The sequence below is a fragment of the Necator americanus genome, chromosome V, assembly GCF_031761385.1.
Source record: "Necator americanus strain Aroian chromosome V, whole genome shotgun sequence".
NCBI classification, from domain to species: domain Eukaryota; kingdom Metazoa; phylum Nematoda; class Chromadorea; order Rhabditida; family Ancylostomatidae; genus Necator; species Necator americanus.
Genome location: NC_087375.1, coordinates 4,221,035 through 4,241,608, shown reverse-complemented (window position 1 = coordinate 4,241,608; position 20,574 = coordinate 4,221,035). Strand labels below are relative to the sequence as shown.

At 38.9% G+C, this 20,574-nt stretch overlaps 2 protein-coding genes across 4 annotated transcripts; both read left to right on the top strand.

The window, feature by feature from the left end:
- Positions 1–2,023: 2,023 nt before the first annotated feature.
- Positions 2,024–10,204, top strand: RB195_012875 (uncharacterized protein; the record flags this gene model as incomplete). 2 transcript variants are annotated; one of them, XM_064202448.1, is made up of 26 exons in its annotated part: positions 2,024–2,117; positions 2,222–2,316; positions 2,809–2,948; positions 3,263–3,390; positions 3,449–3,558; positions 3,993–4,136; positions 4,575–4,685; positions 5,107–5,216; positions 5,275–5,348; positions 5,480–5,571; positions 6,095–6,135; positions 6,194–6,266; positions 6,336–6,425; positions 6,941–7,029; positions 7,106–7,187; positions 7,248–7,332; positions 7,530–7,602; positions 7,991–8,078; positions 8,138–8,316; positions 8,387–8,591; positions 8,977–9,091; positions 9,192–9,274; positions 9,350–9,525; positions 9,608–9,749; positions 9,899–9,990; positions 10,108–10,204. In XM_064202448.1, 26 exons carry the CDS (start codon positions 2,024–2,026, stop codon positions 10,202–10,204), a joined length of 2,808 nt encoding a protein of 935 aa, XP_064058329.1. The 2 variants fall into 2 exon arrangements, with proteins under 2 accessions (XP_064058329.1, XP_013304502.2); XM_013449048.2 differs by lacking the exons at positions 5,480–5,571; positions 6,095–6,135 and having other exon boundaries at positions 2,036–2,117; positions 5,107–5,226.
- A 310-nt stretch (positions 10,205–10,514) lies between these two features.
- Positions 10,515–20,198, top strand: RB195_012874 (uncharacterized protein; the record flags this gene model as incomplete). 2 transcript variants are annotated; one of them, XM_064202447.1, is made up of 12 exons in its annotated part: positions 10,515–10,540; positions 14,237–14,396; positions 14,886–14,995; positions 15,090–15,175; positions 15,806–15,906; positions 16,558–16,648; positions 17,502–17,609; positions 18,548–18,653; positions 18,741–18,810; positions 18,922–19,058; positions 19,129–19,233; positions 20,087–20,198. In XM_064202447.1, 12 exons carry the CDS (start codon positions 10,515–10,517, stop codon positions 20,196–20,198), a joined length of 1,212 nt encoding a protein of 403 aa, XP_064058328.1. The 2 variants fall into 2 exon arrangements, with proteins under 2 accessions (XP_064058328.1, XP_013304503.2); XM_013449049.2 differs by lacking the exons at positions 10,515–10,540; positions 14,237–14,396 and having other exon boundaries at positions 14,919–14,995.
- Positions 20,199–20,574: the final 376 nt, after the last annotated feature.

Genomic DNA, 20,574 nt, shown 5'->3' with positions numbered 1-20,574 from the left:
TTTTTGGAGTTGTCAAAATTAGGTACATTGGTATTTTCGTGCCAAAGATCATGCACAGGAAATACTACTGCTCTCAATTCTTGTTCTCCTTTTTTGCTAAGGTGACAGTTTATATCATCTTATCTCAGCACCTGACTGCTGAATTATGCAAACATAAAGAAATCGCCGCATGCACCCGTTGAATCGTTACTGTGATGGTGACGTAGTTCTCATCTCGTTCCAAATAAGTGGAGTACAGTATATCGAATATTTGGTGATGCCGAATAGAATGGGTAGATTTTTTGCTCTAATGAACACACCATAAGTTGTTTTGAAAAGAAAAGAAGAGAAGTGAACTTTCCCGAAAACAAGCAGAATAACTGACAAGTCCCAAAAATCACGCCATACTTTCCACATTGCAACCACTAAAGAACAAAAATCTCCAGGCCCATACTTGTTACCGAGTTAGTTGAGCGCCACATGAATAAAAACTGTTCTTGGGCAGAGGGCTTTCTATACGCTTGTGAGGTTTGTACGAAAATCTACAGAATGTTACCTGCGTTTTATTAATTGTCTCGTAGTTTTTAATGAAATCATGTAAATGACCACGATTTGCTTATCACTCCCTTCACTGTGAGTCACTAGCTTTTAGTTGCCTTAGGTAAGCATTCGTACTGAATGTCTATCATTACAAATCCCGCTTAAATATTTTTCTGATTGTTCTCTGAGTTCGTGTCCCAGTGTTTGCGCAGAGTGTGTAGTCTGCTCTACTACGACATATGTGACGCCAAAAGTCTCCAAGCTGCTGTCCGACTATCGCGGGATCTGAATTCTATTAAGAACTGTCGAGATGTTCTGCAGTAGAAATGTTTTAGGATGCCCGCAGAGTTCGGAGCCGAGCGGGCACGCTGTTTGGCGGCTCTGCAGTTTTGGTGGTTATGGAGCGCACTGTTGTGAATAGTCAATAACCATCAAAACTGCAGCATCGCCAAACCGCGCGCCCGCGCGACTCTGAAGTCTGCGAGCGGCCTTAGACGTAGCAATAAATTGGGCAGTGTGTGGACGACTTTACGGTGTTTACTTCTACTTTGCATGGAACACGACATGCTCCTTGTATCTCTTTTTTTCCCCTTTGATTTGGTTTTTTTAAATTCATTGTCTCCCATATTTCTCCGTTCTTGGCTCTGTTTAATGTCGTGGAATTTTTATTTTAATGGGATATCTTCTTTTTTTTGCATTTAGTAGTTTTTCATCGTTTTTTCCTCGTCTGGTAGTGCATGAATAGGATTGCTAGTCTTAGGGAAGTCCCTCTACATTAGTTTTGTTCTTCTCCTACGGCTTTTCTATGACCTTACATCATAGGGCTTTATTTCTGCTTCACTTTTCGTGTAACTGTGCATAGTTAGCCATCTCCAAGGAAAGACCACGATTCGTGATTGTGATTGTGACCACGATTCCAACATAAAGAAATGCTAATCATGCACAATTACAGCAAAAAAGTACAGAATTTGAACTCCTGTGAATTAAAGTTTTTTATTTTTTTTTTTTTTTTTTTTTTTTAAAATTTTTTTTTTTTTTTTTTTTTTTTTTTTCCTCCTTTCCTACCCTTCTTAATCTTAGGGACGTCATGAGAGCAGAACAAAGTAGGACCAAAGGAAGAGGATTTTGTTAACAATGAAACGAAAACATAGGTGCGATAGGGAGAAGCCGGACCCTCCTCAGGTGAACAGGGTTCAGCTCCTGGGGTGCAGCTCAAGTGAAGGGGGTCCTTTCGATAGCCGTCCAAAAGTGAAGGAGGTTCTTTCCCCAACCGTTCAAAAGTGAAGGGGGTCAGAGCACAGGCTCCGACTATCGTATCTGTGAACGAAAATGTTTCAACGCTTTTTTGTCGTCTGTCTGCTTCACTTATCGATTGTTGGGAACATCATCTAGATGTTGTTAACGCTACCGCAGATGGTGAACAACCGTTCCTTACTTTGACAACCACATGTGGCATTCCTTCCACTTTTTTCAGTTGGTCTGTAGGAGGTGTATCTTCGTTGATATGGTTGCAACGATGCCTCCTTCATCGAAGAGACTAAGATATGCTGAACAGAGTGCAGATGAGGTTCGACGGACCGTTGCTCAGGCATTGTTGAGTGAGTATGATTTTTCGGGGCAGATGTATGCGTATATGTTTTCCTCATATTTTTTTAAGTTTCAAGCACTTGCGTGAAACTCAATTATCTGTTCATCATTTTAGGTGACGACACCGCATGTGCAGCCTTATTGGAGGATCTTGTTGGTCTTGAGGAAAAGGTTGTGGACGCGTTGATGACGTTGTTAAAAACTCTCAATGTGAGCATTCATCCATTCGATTTCTAATTTTCACACGTTTTTTCTTCTACCTATTGCTTCCATCACTTCACTTCCACTTGATAAGAAGAAAAAAAAGCTTATCTACAGGATTCATATAGACGATAACGTCCTTGATCTATATTTCAACTGTCTCTGCTTCATTTTTGTATTTTTGGCTCGCTTCCTTTTGATTTCATCAGCGAGTTAGTGTTTTTTGTGTCTGCAGTTACATAAATGGAATAAAGTCGGGTCAAATTGTGTGCTGTTGTGTAACCACCTGCGATGCAAGCGGTGCGATGGAGCTAACGGTTCCCATCTAGTTTGAGACCCTTGCTAACTCCACTCTTCTCAGAGTGGAGCCAGGAACGTTTCCAGTTAGCTCGAAACCGCTACCTCTACGGCGCCGTTTCGAGCGTAGCCAGTAGTAGCCGTTTACGCCACAGCTCCAACCTCTAGGTCGTTTTGACCCGAGTAAAAATCCTAATTTTCTAGCCATCAGAAGTGAATCTGAGCGGACCCATATCAAATACTCTGCGGAAGTACTTTGCGTTGATTGGCGTTAGTACAGCAACGGAACGTTTTAAAGAACTTTATAATGTTATCGAGAGCGGGAATGGAGCCGAGTATGTGAGGTATGCTACTCTATTCTATACTGAGGTCATTAACTAATGTTTACCAAATGTTTTCATGTCTTACCTTATTAAATCATTTATTGTGTTTTCTGATATTTTAAATGATATGGTATCAAAACTTTTTTGCACAACAATAACTGATCTTATCTACTGTTTATCAATATTCTAATGCTTTTTAAAAGAGTGACTGACATAAAAATGACTTTTAAAAGAGTGACTGACATAAAGAATAGTTACTTCAACGTTCCAGATTTACTTATTATCGCATTTCAAATATTGGTTCGATTCTTTCTTGTCAAATACTCAAATTTCAGCAATTTTGCGATTCTTATGTGCCAACTCGTTAGATTTTCTAATGTTATCCAATATGACAAGCTGCTCCAAGAAGTTATCACTAGATTACCTTCCATTATTAGCACACTTTGGGGAAATGGCTTTAAAAGTAGGAATGTTTCCTTTTCGTTTCGTTCTGAGAACATCAGTAATTGTCAAGTTTGCAGCAGATGCATGTACCACTTCTCGATTGTTTGCGGAGCTTTTACTGGCTACTCGTTCTTATCGGGCAGAGGAGCGTGTGAAGGATCTGTGGTTTGAACAAGTTATTACCAAGGTGACTGACATTTGGTATTTGAGTAGAGTAACTAGTATGGTACGGGTGAATGAAAGTCAGCTATATACCAATACCAAATGCGCCTGATCACTCAAGTTTTGGATACAACAATCTCTGAGTGTACGTGAGAACACTTGTTGAACAGACCTATTAACTACTGCTTTCATAAAGTTACTTTATATAAAGCCGCTCCTATCTTAGAAAAATGAGTTTACTGTCTAAAATTTGAGTAACTCCATCATTTATAAGGTATCTTTTGAGGCTTCTATAATCAATCCTGCAGAAGTCTAGAATAACTTTGTCGTTTTTTGTGGCTTTTATTTTGTTAATTTTGGGCATTGTTCGTACTCATAAAAATTGTTCAGCTCAGTGTTCAGTCGCTTTTGTACACTATCCCTTCCTTAGTTACGTGACTTAATGAGTCTCTTTTTTAGGATACCAGACGGTGCCCTTATTTCGCTACACTATCTCTTCTGCTTTCTTCTGACAACAGGAAGCATATAGATGATTTGGTTGAAGCGTCTGCTTTACAGAAGTTACCAACCAGTGAAAGAGGAAACATGTGTTTGCGTACTCAGGTTTGCAATATTGACTTCTAGCAGTTCTAAAAAGAATTTTATGAACAGATCACTGCCCAGAAAGAGCCAAAACTGAACTGCATTACTCAGTAGTAGTAATTTAACCCGTCTATTCGAGGTGATAAAGCTGGCAAGGCTGCTCATGATTTCGTTTTTTTTAGACATTCTTGGAAGATTTGTACTAGAATTTCCATCGTCTTTTTTTGCTGGTAAATCTCTTTTTCCTTGTTGTCGGATGTAGTTTTCCTCTTGACCAAATTTCTATTTTCTTAATATTTGGGGCAACGTCTTATCTCTCCTTGGTTGACGGGTCTTCTTCACGTAACATTGAATTAATAATTTTCTAGCTTCTACGGCATCTTCTTCAATTTTGGAGTCCAAAGCTCATTGTGGGATTGGGGAACGGGTGCCGAAGTTTTCTTAAGCATTTATTTTCAGATGAGCGATGTCATTCTATGTTATTTCTCATCTCTTTATAACCGTTGTTCACGGAGACAAATGGAGGTGTTTCTGGACTTTGTGTTGCTTCATGGTTTTGAGATGAGAAAGGTATGTTTATAAGTATTATGTTTGGAGCATGTTTCGTGGAGGTACGATCAGATGTGGATGCATTCAATATACTTGCTTATAAGTGCTAATTATGAGTCGAGTCATGTGGTTTGGGAACTACATCATGTAACTGAACGTGAACACGCTCATACTCCATAATCTACAATCCTAATATATCTTTTCGTGGCGAGATTCCAAAAGCGTCAGTCTCGTGGCATGCTGCCTTTAACTGAAAGTTTTAGAAGGACTAGTTCATGCAAAACTGATGCTGCCTTTAAAAACATGCTGCAAATCTGCCGAATCGTGCAGCACATGATCACTTTTTTTAGCCTAGCATAGTTTTCATTTCAAGAGAAGGATGGGGTGAAACTGTGTAGCAGAAGGAGAGAGAATTCAGTGAACTTATCAATTTTATTTCCAGATTTCTAATGTTATTGAAGAACTGATGCATTGTATTGATAAAATGGCTAATGACGTACCAGCTTATCAATTAATGGCTAATTCGATTATGCGACTACTGCTGAAGCACATGTTCGCTACGGTTTGTTATTGAAAACTCTTTGATTGTCATACACTGTGTATTTTCTAGAATTCTGAGCCTTTCCTTGACGACTACCTCGATTTCCTACGAAATATCCAGCACTGTGAAGGAGATGAAAAGAAGTAGGTGTTTATCTGCTTTTGACACTGTTGTAGACAATCGTCATCACCATTTTGGGATGTAAAAAGTGCGTTTGGATCAAGATTATGTACATAGTCGACTTTCGGAAATGCGATGATTATTTCTCTTTGAGGATGCCTTGCAATTCTTGTTTTTTATGCGGCTTACTCAAATATGCGTGGCAAAGAAAAAGTAGTAGCAAAATTCTATTGGATGAAAGGAAAGGTAATTGAACAGCGGAGAAGCATAAGGATTAGAAATTTCTGGATTATCCCTGCATTCATCTCTCGTTTTGCGTTCGTATGTACGTAATTCCTCGTGTATGCCGATGTTTTCCCTACTTTTCTACAGTTTTTCTCGGATTTTATCAGAACTTCTGGACTGCGCATTCTGTATCGCATTTGCGGCGGATTGTAAGAAGATAAGTGTTCTTTATAGGAGTGAAACCTTGCGCAACGTTCCGTTTCTAAACCGGGTTGGTCGTTTAGTTCTATTGAAAGTGATATTAACTTGCAAAAGGATGATTTGCAAGAGAAATTAGGATAGTTTTAAGGACCAGTGGAAAGGAATTGGAAAGCAATTCCTACATTTCATCCATTGTTTTGTGGAATCTTTGAGAAATATAAGAATTATCCTACTTCCTGACAAAAGATTAAGAACTGGAAATGGAGCAAAGTATGACTTATTGTTTTGGTGCCAGATGTATTTTTGTTTGCGTAGCCTCAAATGTTTTACTTTTTGTTGACAGTGTGTTGGTGGTCTTTGCCCTAGTAGTTTCCGAACAAATCTGTAAGCATTGATGTTTTTTTTTTCAAATTTTATGTATTTACTGTTCTCATCATTGCAGATCCTCTGAACACCTGAAGAACATTGCTCACTTCCTTGATCATGTAGTGAAGAACAAATGGGCGCCAGCATTTGTGAGTGGTGATGTTGTGATTAATGTTTCCTATTTTTTCCTTTTAATCTACATCCAATTTATTCTCCAGAGTGTCTCGCCGGCTGTTAAATCATTGGTTTCAGCCTTTTTTGGCCTTCCTCTGCAATTTAGTTCTGAACCCTCAAGAGGTTACTATCTGGTGAGCTGTTATATATTAGAAATAGATGAAATAACATACAGATTAAAATTTAGTTGTTTTGTCTCTTCTATTTACTTGTGCACAAACTTATGAATCCTATGGTTCCTTGATCTTCATAGTGAACTGCATGATTTCCTTGCAGAAACGTTACTAAATTCAACCTAATAGTTGTTCACGTTAATATTCTTTTCTTTTGTGGGTCATTCTTAATCCTACTTTTTATATGTCTGCAGGCAAATTCTGTTTCTTAACAGCGTCATTTATCAATATCGTCGGTAGGTGTAACGCAGTTTTGGAAAGGAGTGAAGAGAACATTTACTTCAAATAGAGAAAGATTTGTGATTAAACGTAGAGCAGTGTTGGAGGTAAAAGATGGAATTTGTTCGCAACTTGCGGAATTTGTCAGGTGCCAGCGAAGACACCACGGTGAGGTTGGAAGAGGCACAACTTCATGCACCATCCATCTTTTCAATATTTTTTACATACGATTTTTTACATGGAGTGAATTTTTCTAGGCTGCTGCATTCTTGCTTATAAATGTGTTTAAGTCTAGCGACGATGCATTATTTAAAGCTGGTATTAGGATGATAAGGGATTTAATAAGGTAAAACACCTTATTGTTCTTGATCTTATTTTCGTTTTCTTCGTATATGTTTTTACTTATGGAACTTCTGTTGCAGAGGTATTGAGAGCAATGTCTCTCTAAATGCTGAATTTAGTACACTCGAGTTATTTTTCAATAACTGTCTGTATTTTCTAAAGGTAGTCTTATATCTTTAACTAAGTATTCCTAATGACACAGTAGCGTCTTCACATTTGAAGGGGTTACCAAATGGTGATGCCACTTGGAAGGATGTAGCAAGCATTCTGTGCGTAGTCGTTACGTCTAATACGGATAAGTCAGACGGTGAGTCTATTGAAGGTCTTTATTTGTTTTTACATTTGTGTTTAATCCCAAATTTGTCGTTTTCCTCTCGACATCCTCTCGACATAGGTTTTGGTATTTTTTCACTCAAGTGGTGTATAAAATATCCAATTATTGACAATTGTAGTAATGAATTTGCAGAGGATGTCTGCAGAATTACTTTATGGTCACAATTTCAGCATTTTATCATTGCCCTGCTTTAACGTACATGGAACATTCGAGAAAGGATTTCTCGTGGGCGCAGGTTGTAAGGTATTTTTTAAAAATGTTCCTCGTTATTTTCATTACACCAGCACGGATGATGTACTAGCCTCAAATTTTTGAAATCTTGCTAAACCGTGGACCGGGCCTTGTGTGTTGCCTACAAGTTTTCTGGAAGCAGCCACATTTTTCTTTGCATGATGATGACCACTCATTTTTGAATGGTTAGTGACGGTCAGCAATAGCTTTCCATGAGCTTTTCACACAGCCTTTCAAGGAAAAAGGAGAGATCCCACCATATGGATAAAAGGCATTATGCTTAACATTGATTAGTCTTAGGATATCATCAATATCATCCTTTTCATCCTTTATGGATCATCCTTTTCGACTTTGATTTCCAAATGCAAAAAATAAATAATTCTTGTTCGTTTGCTTACAGCCTGTCGGTCCTATTCATGTCAACAAGATGGAAAGAATTGTTGAAATGCAGCAAACATGATAAACAGCAATTAAAAATTGTAAAGAAGGTGGGCCTCCTAACATTTCCTCCCCTTCTTATAAGTTGACTTCTCATGTGTGGTTCCAGATTCGTTTATTACTTTCAACCATGTTGTCTACTGTTCCATGGGATGACAAAGAGCAAGTTCGCTCCGTTTCTGAACAGTTGTGTATATTGTATGTATATTGGGATTTTATTCCTCGCAGCGTTCGACCTTCAGTAATGAAAAAATTGCTTACTGAGGAAGACGTGAAACTTCTGTCCAAGTACGTTGTGGAACACCGTTAAACTTTTTTTTTGCTGTGGTTGCTTTGTAAGACTGTCCCACTTTTTTAGGTTAACAACACGCATAATCTCAGGCAAAATTGGAGTGGAGAAGAAAGTTTTAGAAAGTGCTATTAATTTCTATTTGAAATATATTCCAATACTATGCGAAGGAATTCGACCACTGGAGGAAGTACTCGGCTATGACTCATTAGTCTGTTTGCTGCGTAGTGGTGTTTCATTAGATGTGATTCTCGCACAATTTTCAGTTGAGAAGGTGGGTTCTAATTCGATTTGGAGAACAGTTGGCTTTAAATAACGATCAGTTAACATGGTATTTAAAGTGCAGCTTTGTAAAAATGTATTTTTTCCGTTGTATCTCTTTGCGAACAAGTTGCCGCTATACAAATACTGATAACTGAAATTTGAAATCAGCTGGCTTACAGCACTAGACTACTGTCGACTTATCTTTCTCATCGTGAATCTTTACCATCGATATTTCTATACAAATAATCATAAGTAATTGAATTCCAAGATTCATGAAATAATTTTAATTGCCGTTGAAGACGAAGTTCTGCGGATCGAGCAAAAACAATAAGCTTTACTTGGCAGCATAAGTTGCTTGATGGTAATGCCCTAAAACTTTTAAGTTTTTTTCTAAGGTGATGGAACTTCTGAGATTTTGCTCTACGAACGTGGAACACCCACAGGAAAATTTGAATATAATTACTTTTCTTATTTCGTCAAAGTTAAAGGATGTTGCAGGCGATGCATTAGGTTTGTCTTTTTTATACCTTCCAGTTCCGTTCGTATTTCTCTATTCTATTCTTCCTACTGTTCCTTTTTGTTGCGATTATGGTGTTAGTGCTACTTGCAGCACCACTTGCTTCGACCTTCGAAAATTACATGCAAATTGGAGATGGCAAGGATCTGCTATTGCTTGCGGCAAACGCTTTGGAGGTGATTGTTGATGTTGCTGTTTGATTCTTTCAAATTCTAGAAGGCCTTGGTGATGGATTTATCTTATTTCTTTAGATATTTGCACATACTGACATCGAACGAGATGTTGTTGATCTCTGCTTCAGTTTCCTTTCGGTGCAGCCATTGCCGGGCACTGATTTTGAGCGTATACGATGCGTACAAAAAGTTTTAGATAGCGCAATACGTTATGCACATCCATCAGTCAATAATGATCAATGTGCAGTCTTTGTGTAAGATTTTCAAGTAATTTTGATTTTTTTTTACCAAAAGACAGAAGTATTAAAGCGGTCGCCCAATGGTTTTTTTTTTCAGACAACAATTAATAAAAGTATTTAATGCTGTGCGACACTTCATAATTCACCACTGTGGAACAGCGGAGGAAACAGAGGAATTAGTGCATGGTCTTAACAGTTTAGCACACGCTATTACTCTTCATAGGATTTATTACAGTAGGGTTAGTTTTTTTGAGGTTGTTCATTTTTATAAATAAAACAGTGTATCACCTCATTTTAACAAACAAAACAGTATATTACCATCTCTTAGCTGAATTCGTCAATTGCTGTCAACTCTAGTCTCTTCTTATGCTACAAATTTTGGTTGCAGATTGTTGGTGCGATGGTTTCGGCGGTTATTTACCCACAGAACGATTTGGAGTTTGCAGTATACAAACTTCATGACATCAGCGATAAGCATAGGTGGGTTAGATTTTCTAAATTGGTAGTCCATATTTCCACCGAGAAAACGTTTGGTCACGTTTCAATTGACCTCTGGTTTTTCCAACAAAAAAAGTAGTGTTCATTCTTTCGTTCCAGTGCATCCATGCTCGCGACAAATCTACCACCAGCCGAACGATTACAATATAAGAGAATCTTTACATCACTCAAAAAGGCGAGAAAACTTATTGTTTGATCAATCTGTTGGAATGTTTGTGGTGTTCCTCTATTCCGGATGTTGTTATTTTCAATATTTTTACGTGTTTGTTAGGGCGTGGAACGTTAACAACTCAGAATATTTTGTTTTTTTTCGCATTCATTGAAGAAAATTGCACGAACGGTTGAAATGAGCGCTCGAAAGCATTAATAGTTGCTACTGACCGTGGAGAGAGGCGCATTAGAATGAACCAGTTGTTAGAGTTCCCTCCGCTTTTTTCTTCTCACTCTAAACGCTTCACACCCTCTTAAAATTTGTTGAATTGTTGAGATATTTCTGTTATTGGTTGATGTTGCTGCTAATAAAACTTACGGAGTACGTTAGGCTGAGACATGCCACAAAATATATTTTTTTTTTTAATTGAGCCATTATTACAATCGTCTTAGACTTACAGCCCACTTGTATTTTATTCGGTTTTTACAGTTTTGTAACAAACTATGTATTATTATATATTTCAGTTAGAAAGATATCTAATATCTGAAAATTATATGGTAGAGCTCTACACCAACTCAATACTGGAAATTAGAATTGAACAAGCATCCAAAGACCGAGAAAGTTGACTGGGATACGTAGTTACTTTGCTAGGCAATGTGAAACACTTGCGCAAATCTCCATGGCTACATCCACAAGTTCGCTTTCATTCATAAACCGCTCTCGTTCAACTAACAAGAACTCTGCTTCTGCTTAGTCATTGATTAATAGACGGAAGTTGAGACGCAAACACCCGATTTTTCTCAGAAAAAAACACAAAGACTATGCTTTGCAGTGGATAGAAGCGAAACTAAGAAGTTGAACTAGGTTTTCTGTTCGATTTTTTTTGTGTTCTACATGGAATAACGTGAATTGTTCCGAAATTCATCACTTGATGTTAAGTTTGCATCCTTGTAATATCTTGCCGTTATACCTGCTTCGGATTTGTTTCGTCCTATCACTTCCTTTCTCAACTTTATCTCTGTATAACCTCCTCTTATTGACTTTCGCATCTTCTAGCTGGTTTGGTCTTGTCTAGATTTGGCTGGTTAGGCGTTTGAGGATCACGAAAAGTTGGTGAACCCTCTTGTTCAAGGTCCCCCGTTAGATTCGCTTGGTACCCCATCGTGACCCTCCCGCTTCGGGCTAATTGGTCCAATCCCTAATATGTGGATAACTAGACTGATGTTAAGCGTTCTGGATTAGGGGAGTAGATGTCATGAGAGGATTTTTCACTTTCTGGAGTAGGAGACCCGCATGTTTGACGTGTTTCCACGAAAACGACTGCGCCAGGTTCCACCGGCAATAAGTTTGCCAACTTTTTCTTAAATGTTCTGACGTATACAAATATTTTCTTTTTTTTTCTTATTAGTCCACTATTTCGTGTATGTGAATAAATAAATAAATGAATAATTGTTTTCTTTAGTAGAGCCGTACACGAGGTTGTTATAGTCCTTTATTCGTGGCTAACGTTTCGGCAATATCGCCTTGAATAAATGAATAAATGATTAAATAAATAAATTGTTGGTAAATCATAAGCTCTGTGCTGAGTAGTGTTGATTAAATTCCTATGCCATATACAGGTTCCCTAGCGGAGGTGACATAACCCTTATTTTTTTTTACGTCTACTCACCAATTTTTGCAAACACATAAGTGTTCTTCAAGCTAGGTTTTCGAACTAACATAAAAAAACCAATACTTTAAATTGTTGGCGATTTTTTTAGAGCGGTTAAAAACATTTCTTCAGTGCGCGCAGAATGTTCTGGTCATCAATGAAGTAATTTATGCAGCAATTAGCGTAGCCAGTACTACTGTGTGTATATTTGGAAAAGGATCATGATCGCAAAAGCATTGATGAACAGATTTTTGTAAGGATTAATTACATCTTCCATCTAGGATTGGTCTGAATTTTTGCAAGGATTTGAAAGTTTAATCATCATAATTTATTTATTTGTAAACATGTGTCGCATCTCTTATTCCAATTAATAAAAATAGACACGTGATCATTACGATGCGGACATGTTCTACGAGTGCGAACTCATGTGATTTACAGTTGGATAATATATGGGTATAAGAGCCAGAGAAGAATGTACATTATTAATGGATACCTGTAACATTGTTAATGTCGATAATTGTTCTATGAACCTTTTCAGGAAGTTACTGAGCTCCCTTGAACAAAGTCCCTCTGAAATAACATAGGGTAAAAAAATTAAAATAACATAAGATAAAAAATAACATAAGGTAAAGGACTAGAAATAAAATTGTAAATAAAACTATAATAATAAATAATATATAATAAAAAATATAGGAATAATAATAATAATGCAAGTGATGCAATAAATAATATATATGTAATAAAAGATGTAATATATAACATAATTATATATCAGCTAGTTATACTAAAATGAAATTATATTTTACCTTCACCAAAAGGGTTCTACCAAAACCTTAAATATTTGCTGACAAAAACGAATCTTCAATCGATGCCAGTCTGATTTTATCTACATTTACCAATGCACACTAGAAACGTGTTGTGTTCTCGAATTTCTTTCACGTCCGAGACATTCCATGTATATTTTCCCAATGAATCTGATTAACATGTGAAAATTCTATGAATTACTAAACTAAAACTGGAATTAATAAATTTTTATAATTCATAAATTTCTGATTAATTTCCTTTCTCGTACATGCGCTGCATAGTCGAATTTTGCCGACTTTTTTTCTTTTTTTTTCTTCTTCCCTCTAAATATATTGTGTGGACCCTAAGCCTCAGCTCTTTGACTTCGCGCACGCGACCGCGGATCGTACGACTACATTCAGGAGAAGGAATTACAGCATTATATTATAGTATGATTGTCTCTCACGTCAATGTTCCTCCAACTGGTCTCTTTCTTTCTTTCTCTCTCTCTTTCCTCATATGCACCAAATGGATCAAGGGTGTATTAAACGTCATCTACAAAGAGCTAGAAATTTTGTTTCAATTTTTTTTAAGACGATTTTTTAAAATTTCGTTCCATTTTTTTTAAAAAATGTTGTTCCTATAGTGTTTTGATTTTTAATTCTTTTTTCAAATGTTTTTTGAAACATAAAGCAATCTTCTTACAAAGGGGATATATCTTTGTTGTAAGCACTGAAATCTCGTATCTGTGTGATCTTCTCTATGTTTCCAGAAAAAACTCTGCTTCAATAGTGAGCCACGTGTGCCACCGCTTGGATAGCAGCAGCCACCAAAACTATTTAAACTTTCTACAATGCAAGCATAGCTTCAGTTTTTTCTTCAAACACCTCCGTGTAATTTTTTCAATCCGACGGATTACTATCTGTTCGTTAAACTTACTTTAATCCTAATTTAAGGTAGTCATTTAAACGTACATTAAAACGCACCACCCCGTCAAGAACTGAAGAAAGGAGTAGACAAAGTCAGTCACTTAGTCACTCAGCTATTTTCTACAACGAGTTCGATTGGAGCACGCCAACCTTGTGAACGCGCCGCATCTTCCGGGTCGTTTTTTTTTAAACTGCAGTTAGGAAGAAATGGACGGAATCACCCTCCTCTCCACCTGAAATCCGTACCACCTCAGATTCGTGGGGTGATGCCTTTAAGCTCAAAAGTTTCTCCAGTCAGGTCAAAATTAATGGCAGATCGTTTTTAGTAAGTACAACTAGGATGCAGTAGTGGAATTTATCTTGATTTTAATTGCTAGGGGGGGGGGGGGGGAATAGGATGCAACTCCTCGTTCTTTCTCGTTTCATTTCTTACGTTTTCGCGATTGTGGGTGATCGAACCTTATTATGGCTAGCCTTGAGTATTTCTGGGTAATTTCCGTAAATGATAAGACGGATAGTAACTCAAGTATGTTAAGATCCAGTGACGGTTTAGAACACCACTGGATCCGCTGTGTTGAAAATTGCAAAAAGGATGTGTAGATGGGTCACTTCTCGCACAAATTGAAACCGTATGGCATAGATTCGATGAGAACTACGTAGATAAATGCTTTATTTACTTTATATTTTGCATTTATTTTAAATTGCGATTTGCAGTGACGCAAAAATAAAAGACATTTTTCTCGTTTGCAATCCATGCATGCGCTCATATCGATCTCATAAAGAGTTCCGTTCGTTATCGCTGGCAACGGACGTGGTGCTGGCTCCGTGCATGTTTTCAGAAGTGCAGCATTTATTTATCTCTGGACATCATGAGGTCATTGCTTGATTCAAGCGACCGATTTCTTGACTGAGTTTCACTAAAATCCACCTCGTGAACTTTTCGAATTTCATTCCCCTGTGGTGTTTTTTAAAATGTTTTCTTTCACAATTTGGACCCGTCATGAACGTTTGAAACACATTGATTTCCGAGATCTCTTATGTACACTACTAGATCTCAATGTTCTCTTGTGACTTGTGACAAATGTCTGAAACCGGTGTGTGCCCATGCATTCGTCACACTCAATGACTCATGCCTCGCTTTTCCAGAGGTTCACACATCGATATTCCATTTCACTACGTTTTGTCATCGTTATGTCGTACGCACGAATCCCCCCCACCAGTATCGAACCCCTATCTACGATCCGAATATTAAATTTATTATTTTGTGCCCAGGGTGGTGGTTGAAAACGCACAACCTGGAAGATGTGTGCATCCTACATAATCTATATTACATATGTTCACATATTCGTTAAACTATTGACAGAAAAATCGACCACATCACTTTGTATTCTGTTTGATGTGTTATACGCAAGAGGCTGGAGTCTACTATGCAACAATAGCAATCATTATCGTCACCTCATTATTTTATTGCAGGTATTTTAATTCCAATATATATTATATCCTCTCTTTTTCTTCTACAACGGTTCAGATCTAACTAGTCTCATACATAACTGTTTGCTTAATTTAGAAAGTACATCAGAGGACTACAGTTTGAAGAGGATGTACGGGCTGATGGGAAAATCGTGGCCGTAACTGGAGCCAATTCCGGGATTGGTTCGTTTCTAATTTTAACGAAAGTTTCCTAAACAATATAGACCAAAAGAATGAAATTTCCAGAAATTTTATTCGAAAATCGCACACTAGTGTGTAATTAAGAACAAATTTAGGCATGTGCGTCTTCCGGATTTGGCAATTTAAGCTTTTTGAGCTTTTCGACTAACTCTGTAGAACACTCACATGGGTCAAGGATGCTGGCGCTGCTGAAAAATCGTCGCTGTTCCACTAGATATAAAGCTGGGGAACAACAGCGATGCCACCCAATTTGAAGTCTTGAAGGCGCACTTTTTTCCATACCGGAATCGAAATCTAATCGTTTTTTCCTCACAATCGAGGCTTTCACAAGGGGGAACAGTGAGAGTCGAGAAAACATTTCTCGAGTCTCAGTTTTATGATCTCATCTCACATACACTATCTTACGCGCATCTCTTATGCCAAAAAAAAGTCACTCTGAGAAAAACAATAGAGAATAGAGAATGGAGAACAATAGAGAATAAAAACAATAGACAATTCCTCTACAAAGAAAAGAACTGCATATACATAGTTTTTATTTCCAAAATTTTGTGGATTACATGCATATTTTCATAGGTTGAAGATTCTTTCGAATGAAGATGCATTGGATTGTAGGCCAAGCGGTAACGGCAGAATTGAATCGCCGCGGTGCGACGGTCTACATGCTGGTTCGCGACATGCAACGAGGCACTGACTCCATAAGACGACTTGAGAAGGTTTGCTCTTGAAGATTTTCTTAAAGTTCCGAATGATTTGAAAGACTGATAATGAAATGCATATCAAATACATCGGATGTAAAAAAAAAGTGTGATTGGAAGCGTCATGGCCAAACACGAGATGTGTCTCTCGTTCGGAGGGCATCCCTTCTATTGCGCTAATCAGATAATAGATGTTAGTGTGCTTTGTCTCGACAGAGTAAGATAAAGTGGATACGGCATAAGGTGCACGACGTTAGTCAACTCTTGTGCGGATACAACTACGCCTTTCATTCAACTCAGAATCGTCTGAGGTCTAACAATGCGTGTGCAACATTGTAGTGACTTGCAGAGTCGAGGCGGAGTGCTAAACCATCGTTTTTATCCTCCCAGACAACTCTGGTAACTCTCACAGCCTGCGTCACACCCTCCTTTGTATATTTGGGTCAAAACGACATGAATCACAAGTGTAGCGCCTCGAGAGAACGAAGCCGCGCACGCAATTGCGTCATGTCGTCTTGGCCCTACTGTATACTGGAAAGCGGTGTAAATCCCACAATATTACAATGTTGCCTGTAGACGTGTATTATACTAATTTTGCATTCTATGAATTAGATGAACAAAATAAAATAAAATAAAACTAATTACAATTCAAAGTAGATGTAATTTTAGGAAGGATGTGATCCACAGCGTCTCATCTTGCGATTGGTGGACCTTGCCGATTTCGGTTCGCTGCGAAAATTCACGCAGAGTTTCTGCGAAGGTGAGTGAGATCCAGTTAAACTTTGTTCGATCACTGTTTCTAGACATTTCTTCCACATTACACAAAGGAGCTGTCGCTTCTGAGCAACAGTTCGAGCAACACACATCAGGAAGTGAATATGTGCATGGTCTTACAAGGAGTGACTACGCTAGATACATCGATTAGTCAAAATCGCTTGAAAACTCTAGTTGACATGCCTAGTGCTCACCGCCTGAGTTGCTCACTACTCCACATCATAAAACGACCACATTATTAAGGTCTAGGATGACACCCGGAGCGACACGTTCCTAGGACCCTGATCGGTACTAGTAGGCTTCCTAACGATCGTTGCCAAAGTCTACGCCCGACAAGTCGGCGAATTCGCTGGTCGTATCCAAGAAAAGCACCGAGACATGCCGCTTCAGCAAAGGGCTGCCAATGTAAGGCCTTGAATAGGGAAACGCCCGCATTCATCCCCTTCTCCACACGTCACCCCATCATCCTAATACTTATTCCGGACCTTTAAACATTTCCTGAAGCGAAAACCGTTCACTTCACTCACGTTCACTGATGTTAATTTCACTGTTGAGGAACGCTGCAATAGACACTGATGGCGAGTATGTCACGGATGATCATCAATGTGTGATTAAGGAACTGTGAAATGGTAACGTGTGTAAAAAAATAAGTAGCCATGATTATACATAATTATGTGCGTCGCTCACACAGCAACTTCTTACTACCCACGCTGAGAAGAAAGTGCTCAGTAAGAATGAAAAGTATTAGTCGGAATGAGATGTCCAGTCGGAATGAGATCAATTACAGTAGTTACAAATCTGCATTCACACGTTAACAAATAGAAAGCGGTGTTTTTTAGAAGTGCCCTATCTGGATGTGCTCATTTGCAATGCAGGAGTTCTATGCGTCCCAACTTTTACCAAAACCATTGACGGTTTTGAGAAGACGTGGCAGTGCAATTACTTAGGTGAGGAGAAAAACCTATAGGTAGTTACATGTAGTCTTTCGGAACCTGTTGTCTACAGTGGGGTTAGTATCTGTTTGAAGTTTTCATCACCCCAGGAATCTGAGCTGGTACGGATTTCAGGTGGAGTATTCGCATACGGGATCGTAAATTATGGAGAGAGAGGGGCGCGGGGTGATTCCGTGCATTTCTCCCTGTATCGGTGGAAACGGACAACCTCAGAACGCTGTTTCTTATGTTCTCAACTCCAGCGCGCTACCCTTGCTCCGCCCCTGCCTGCGATTCGTTCGAATGGGTTTTCGACGAATCGCAGGCGGGGCGAGGCGCAAAAGTTGCGCATTGCAACGGAAGCCTTCGGAAAGAAGAAATAAGAAACAGCATTCCAGGGTCGTGCGCTTCCACTGATACAGGGAGAAATGGAAGACGTAGCCCACCTGAAACACGTACCACCTCAGATTCGTGGGGCGATGCCTTTAAGTATCCTGAAAAACGGCGTGGGAAGCAGCATTGTCGCACCGAAGCGTGGGAAGCAACCTTGTCGCAATCCCCTAACGAGACACACATCAACGTTCCATGTTTGCGACAGCAAGTATACGCGCCGCATCTGCGAGCTAGCGGGCGCTCGATGCCAGAAAAACAGTTGGAAGAACGCCCTTCGAATCTTCCCTACGAAACTCTTGATATCGTGCAACGTTTCCTTGCGTGGGCTTACGTGATGCGGCGCGTATGCCTGCTGTCGCAAACATGGAACGTTAGTGGGTGCCTCGATAGGGGGTTTGGTGCCACAAGGCTGCTTCCCCCCTTTTCTAAAAATTAAAAAAAACTTTTAACCCCATTTATAAAAAACCCCTTACTTCTTGATAGGGTGCCTTCAACTTTACAATTTTTCTACTGTACTATAGAGAGAGTTTAAAACCTCGTTTCGTACTCGCAGTACTCAGGTCATTTTCTACTTTCTGAACACCTGCTACCTTTGATTTCGAAGTCAGCGGATGGTCGAATTATCAATATATCTTCGGTCCTATATGAATACGCTGATACCGTGAGGTTTGTTCAAGATGAAATTCTATTTCTGCTCTATTGTACTCAAAAAGAATCTCAGCACACGCAAAATACTAATGTGGATAATTACAGTTTAGATGTCGTGAATGATCCAAAGCGATATAGTGGTATGATGGCGTACACTAGAAGCAAAATGGCTCAGGTACATTTCTATTGTGCCAAGCATCAAAACTAGTAATACTGTAAAACTTGTAAATTATGTTAATTGATGAATCTGGTCTAATCAGTCACAGGTAATTAACTTCCCTTTCAGGTCATGTACACAAGACATCTTGCCAGAATTATTGAGAAACGGAAGCTGCCTCTGTCCGTAATGGTTTGTCATCCAGGAAATGTAGACTCGAATATTCTCAAGGAATCGGGGTATCAGTGGGTTCGAGTAGTGTTCAGGTAGGAAATGTGGTATTTGTTGTGCGACTGAGTAGATCATGCTGCAGAGACCTTATTATCTATGATTAAGACCGATTATGTGGTATGTGCTCAAAACGGTGGATGACGGTGCACAAATGCCGCTCTATCTAGCACTCAGCAAACAACTGCAAAATCCTAATGGGCAATACTACAGGTGATTATTAGTAACGGTCGTTGTCGTGGTGGTAGTCGGCCATCATCTGGATTACGGCCAGACTTTGTTAGATACGACACATATCTCCTTCATCAAATTGCTACAGTCGAAACGTTTGAATAGGCTGCTGTAAAAACCTCACTGATCATGGTCGACTCCCGCCCAGACGGTGGGAGTGTACGGAAGTGTTGTTATAGTGTATAGTGGCGTTTTATATCTAAAATATTATTTTTATATTGCCTCGCAAGAAAATTCCTACTCAAAGCCCGCTTCCCAAGGCATTTTTCAGGACTACTAGAGGGAACTGAGCGTAAACACGAACACTCTCGTAATCTACATTCCCAGCTTCATCTTTTCTTGAAGGGATCCCAACATTGTGCAATTTTAATTATGTAACCTTTGAAAATGAAAAGCGTAGCGCAGACGGTAAGAGGTCCGCTGTAGCCGCACGATCGTGGTTTGAAACCGCCCCAGTTCCAGCTAAGCTTTTCATCCACTGGGGTCGATAAATTAGTAACAAACTTGTCTGGGAGAATGAAAACACTGACTTGATCATCGGATAGCCTCCGCGACTCATTGTATAAGCGAACACGCGTTCCAAAACCTCAACGATTGCGAATTCCAGTAAAATGCGTTGGCGCATCCAAACTGGATTGATATGCCAGTGACTTTATCCTGACTTTACTTTGTCCCAACCTTTGGAAAATAGTCGAATAGGCTCAGGTAGACTCGACAAATATTCTGTTGTTACACGACTAGAAACACTTATTTAACTTCTATTTCTTATTATTTCGTATTCTAAATGGTCAGGATAACGATCACCAAATATCGATATCAGAAAAAGTACCTTCAGAAACTTTGCCATACACGAAGTGATTGCTAAATGCAAAGATGCAGACGCTTGCAAATTGCTTTACGAAGAATCGAGGAAGGCGGCTGGTCTTGATCGAAATCCACCGGTGTAGAAGCTGTTCTTAATGATCTCATAATGAGTGTGCAAAGATAAACTTTTACGAGTTGTATATACTAAACGAATGTGCTCAGCAACTGTATAAATAATTGATATGTCACATGCATAGTACAGGGTACTTGGAAACCTGCTGCTGCAATTGCAAGGGTAGTACAACTTCATTGCTTTGTAGTGTCTGGAGAAGAATGAGTAATTTGCACTCAGCAATTGTTACAATAAATGTTATAATTTTCGTATCTGAAGAACTCATGATATGAAGAACATGTATTTGCAATTTGTCAGGCATTCAAAGCGAAGTACATAAGAAATAAGCTCGAGCAGCTGTGACCTTTACCTCCACGAACCTAATTCCACGCATTTTTAATCGAAAA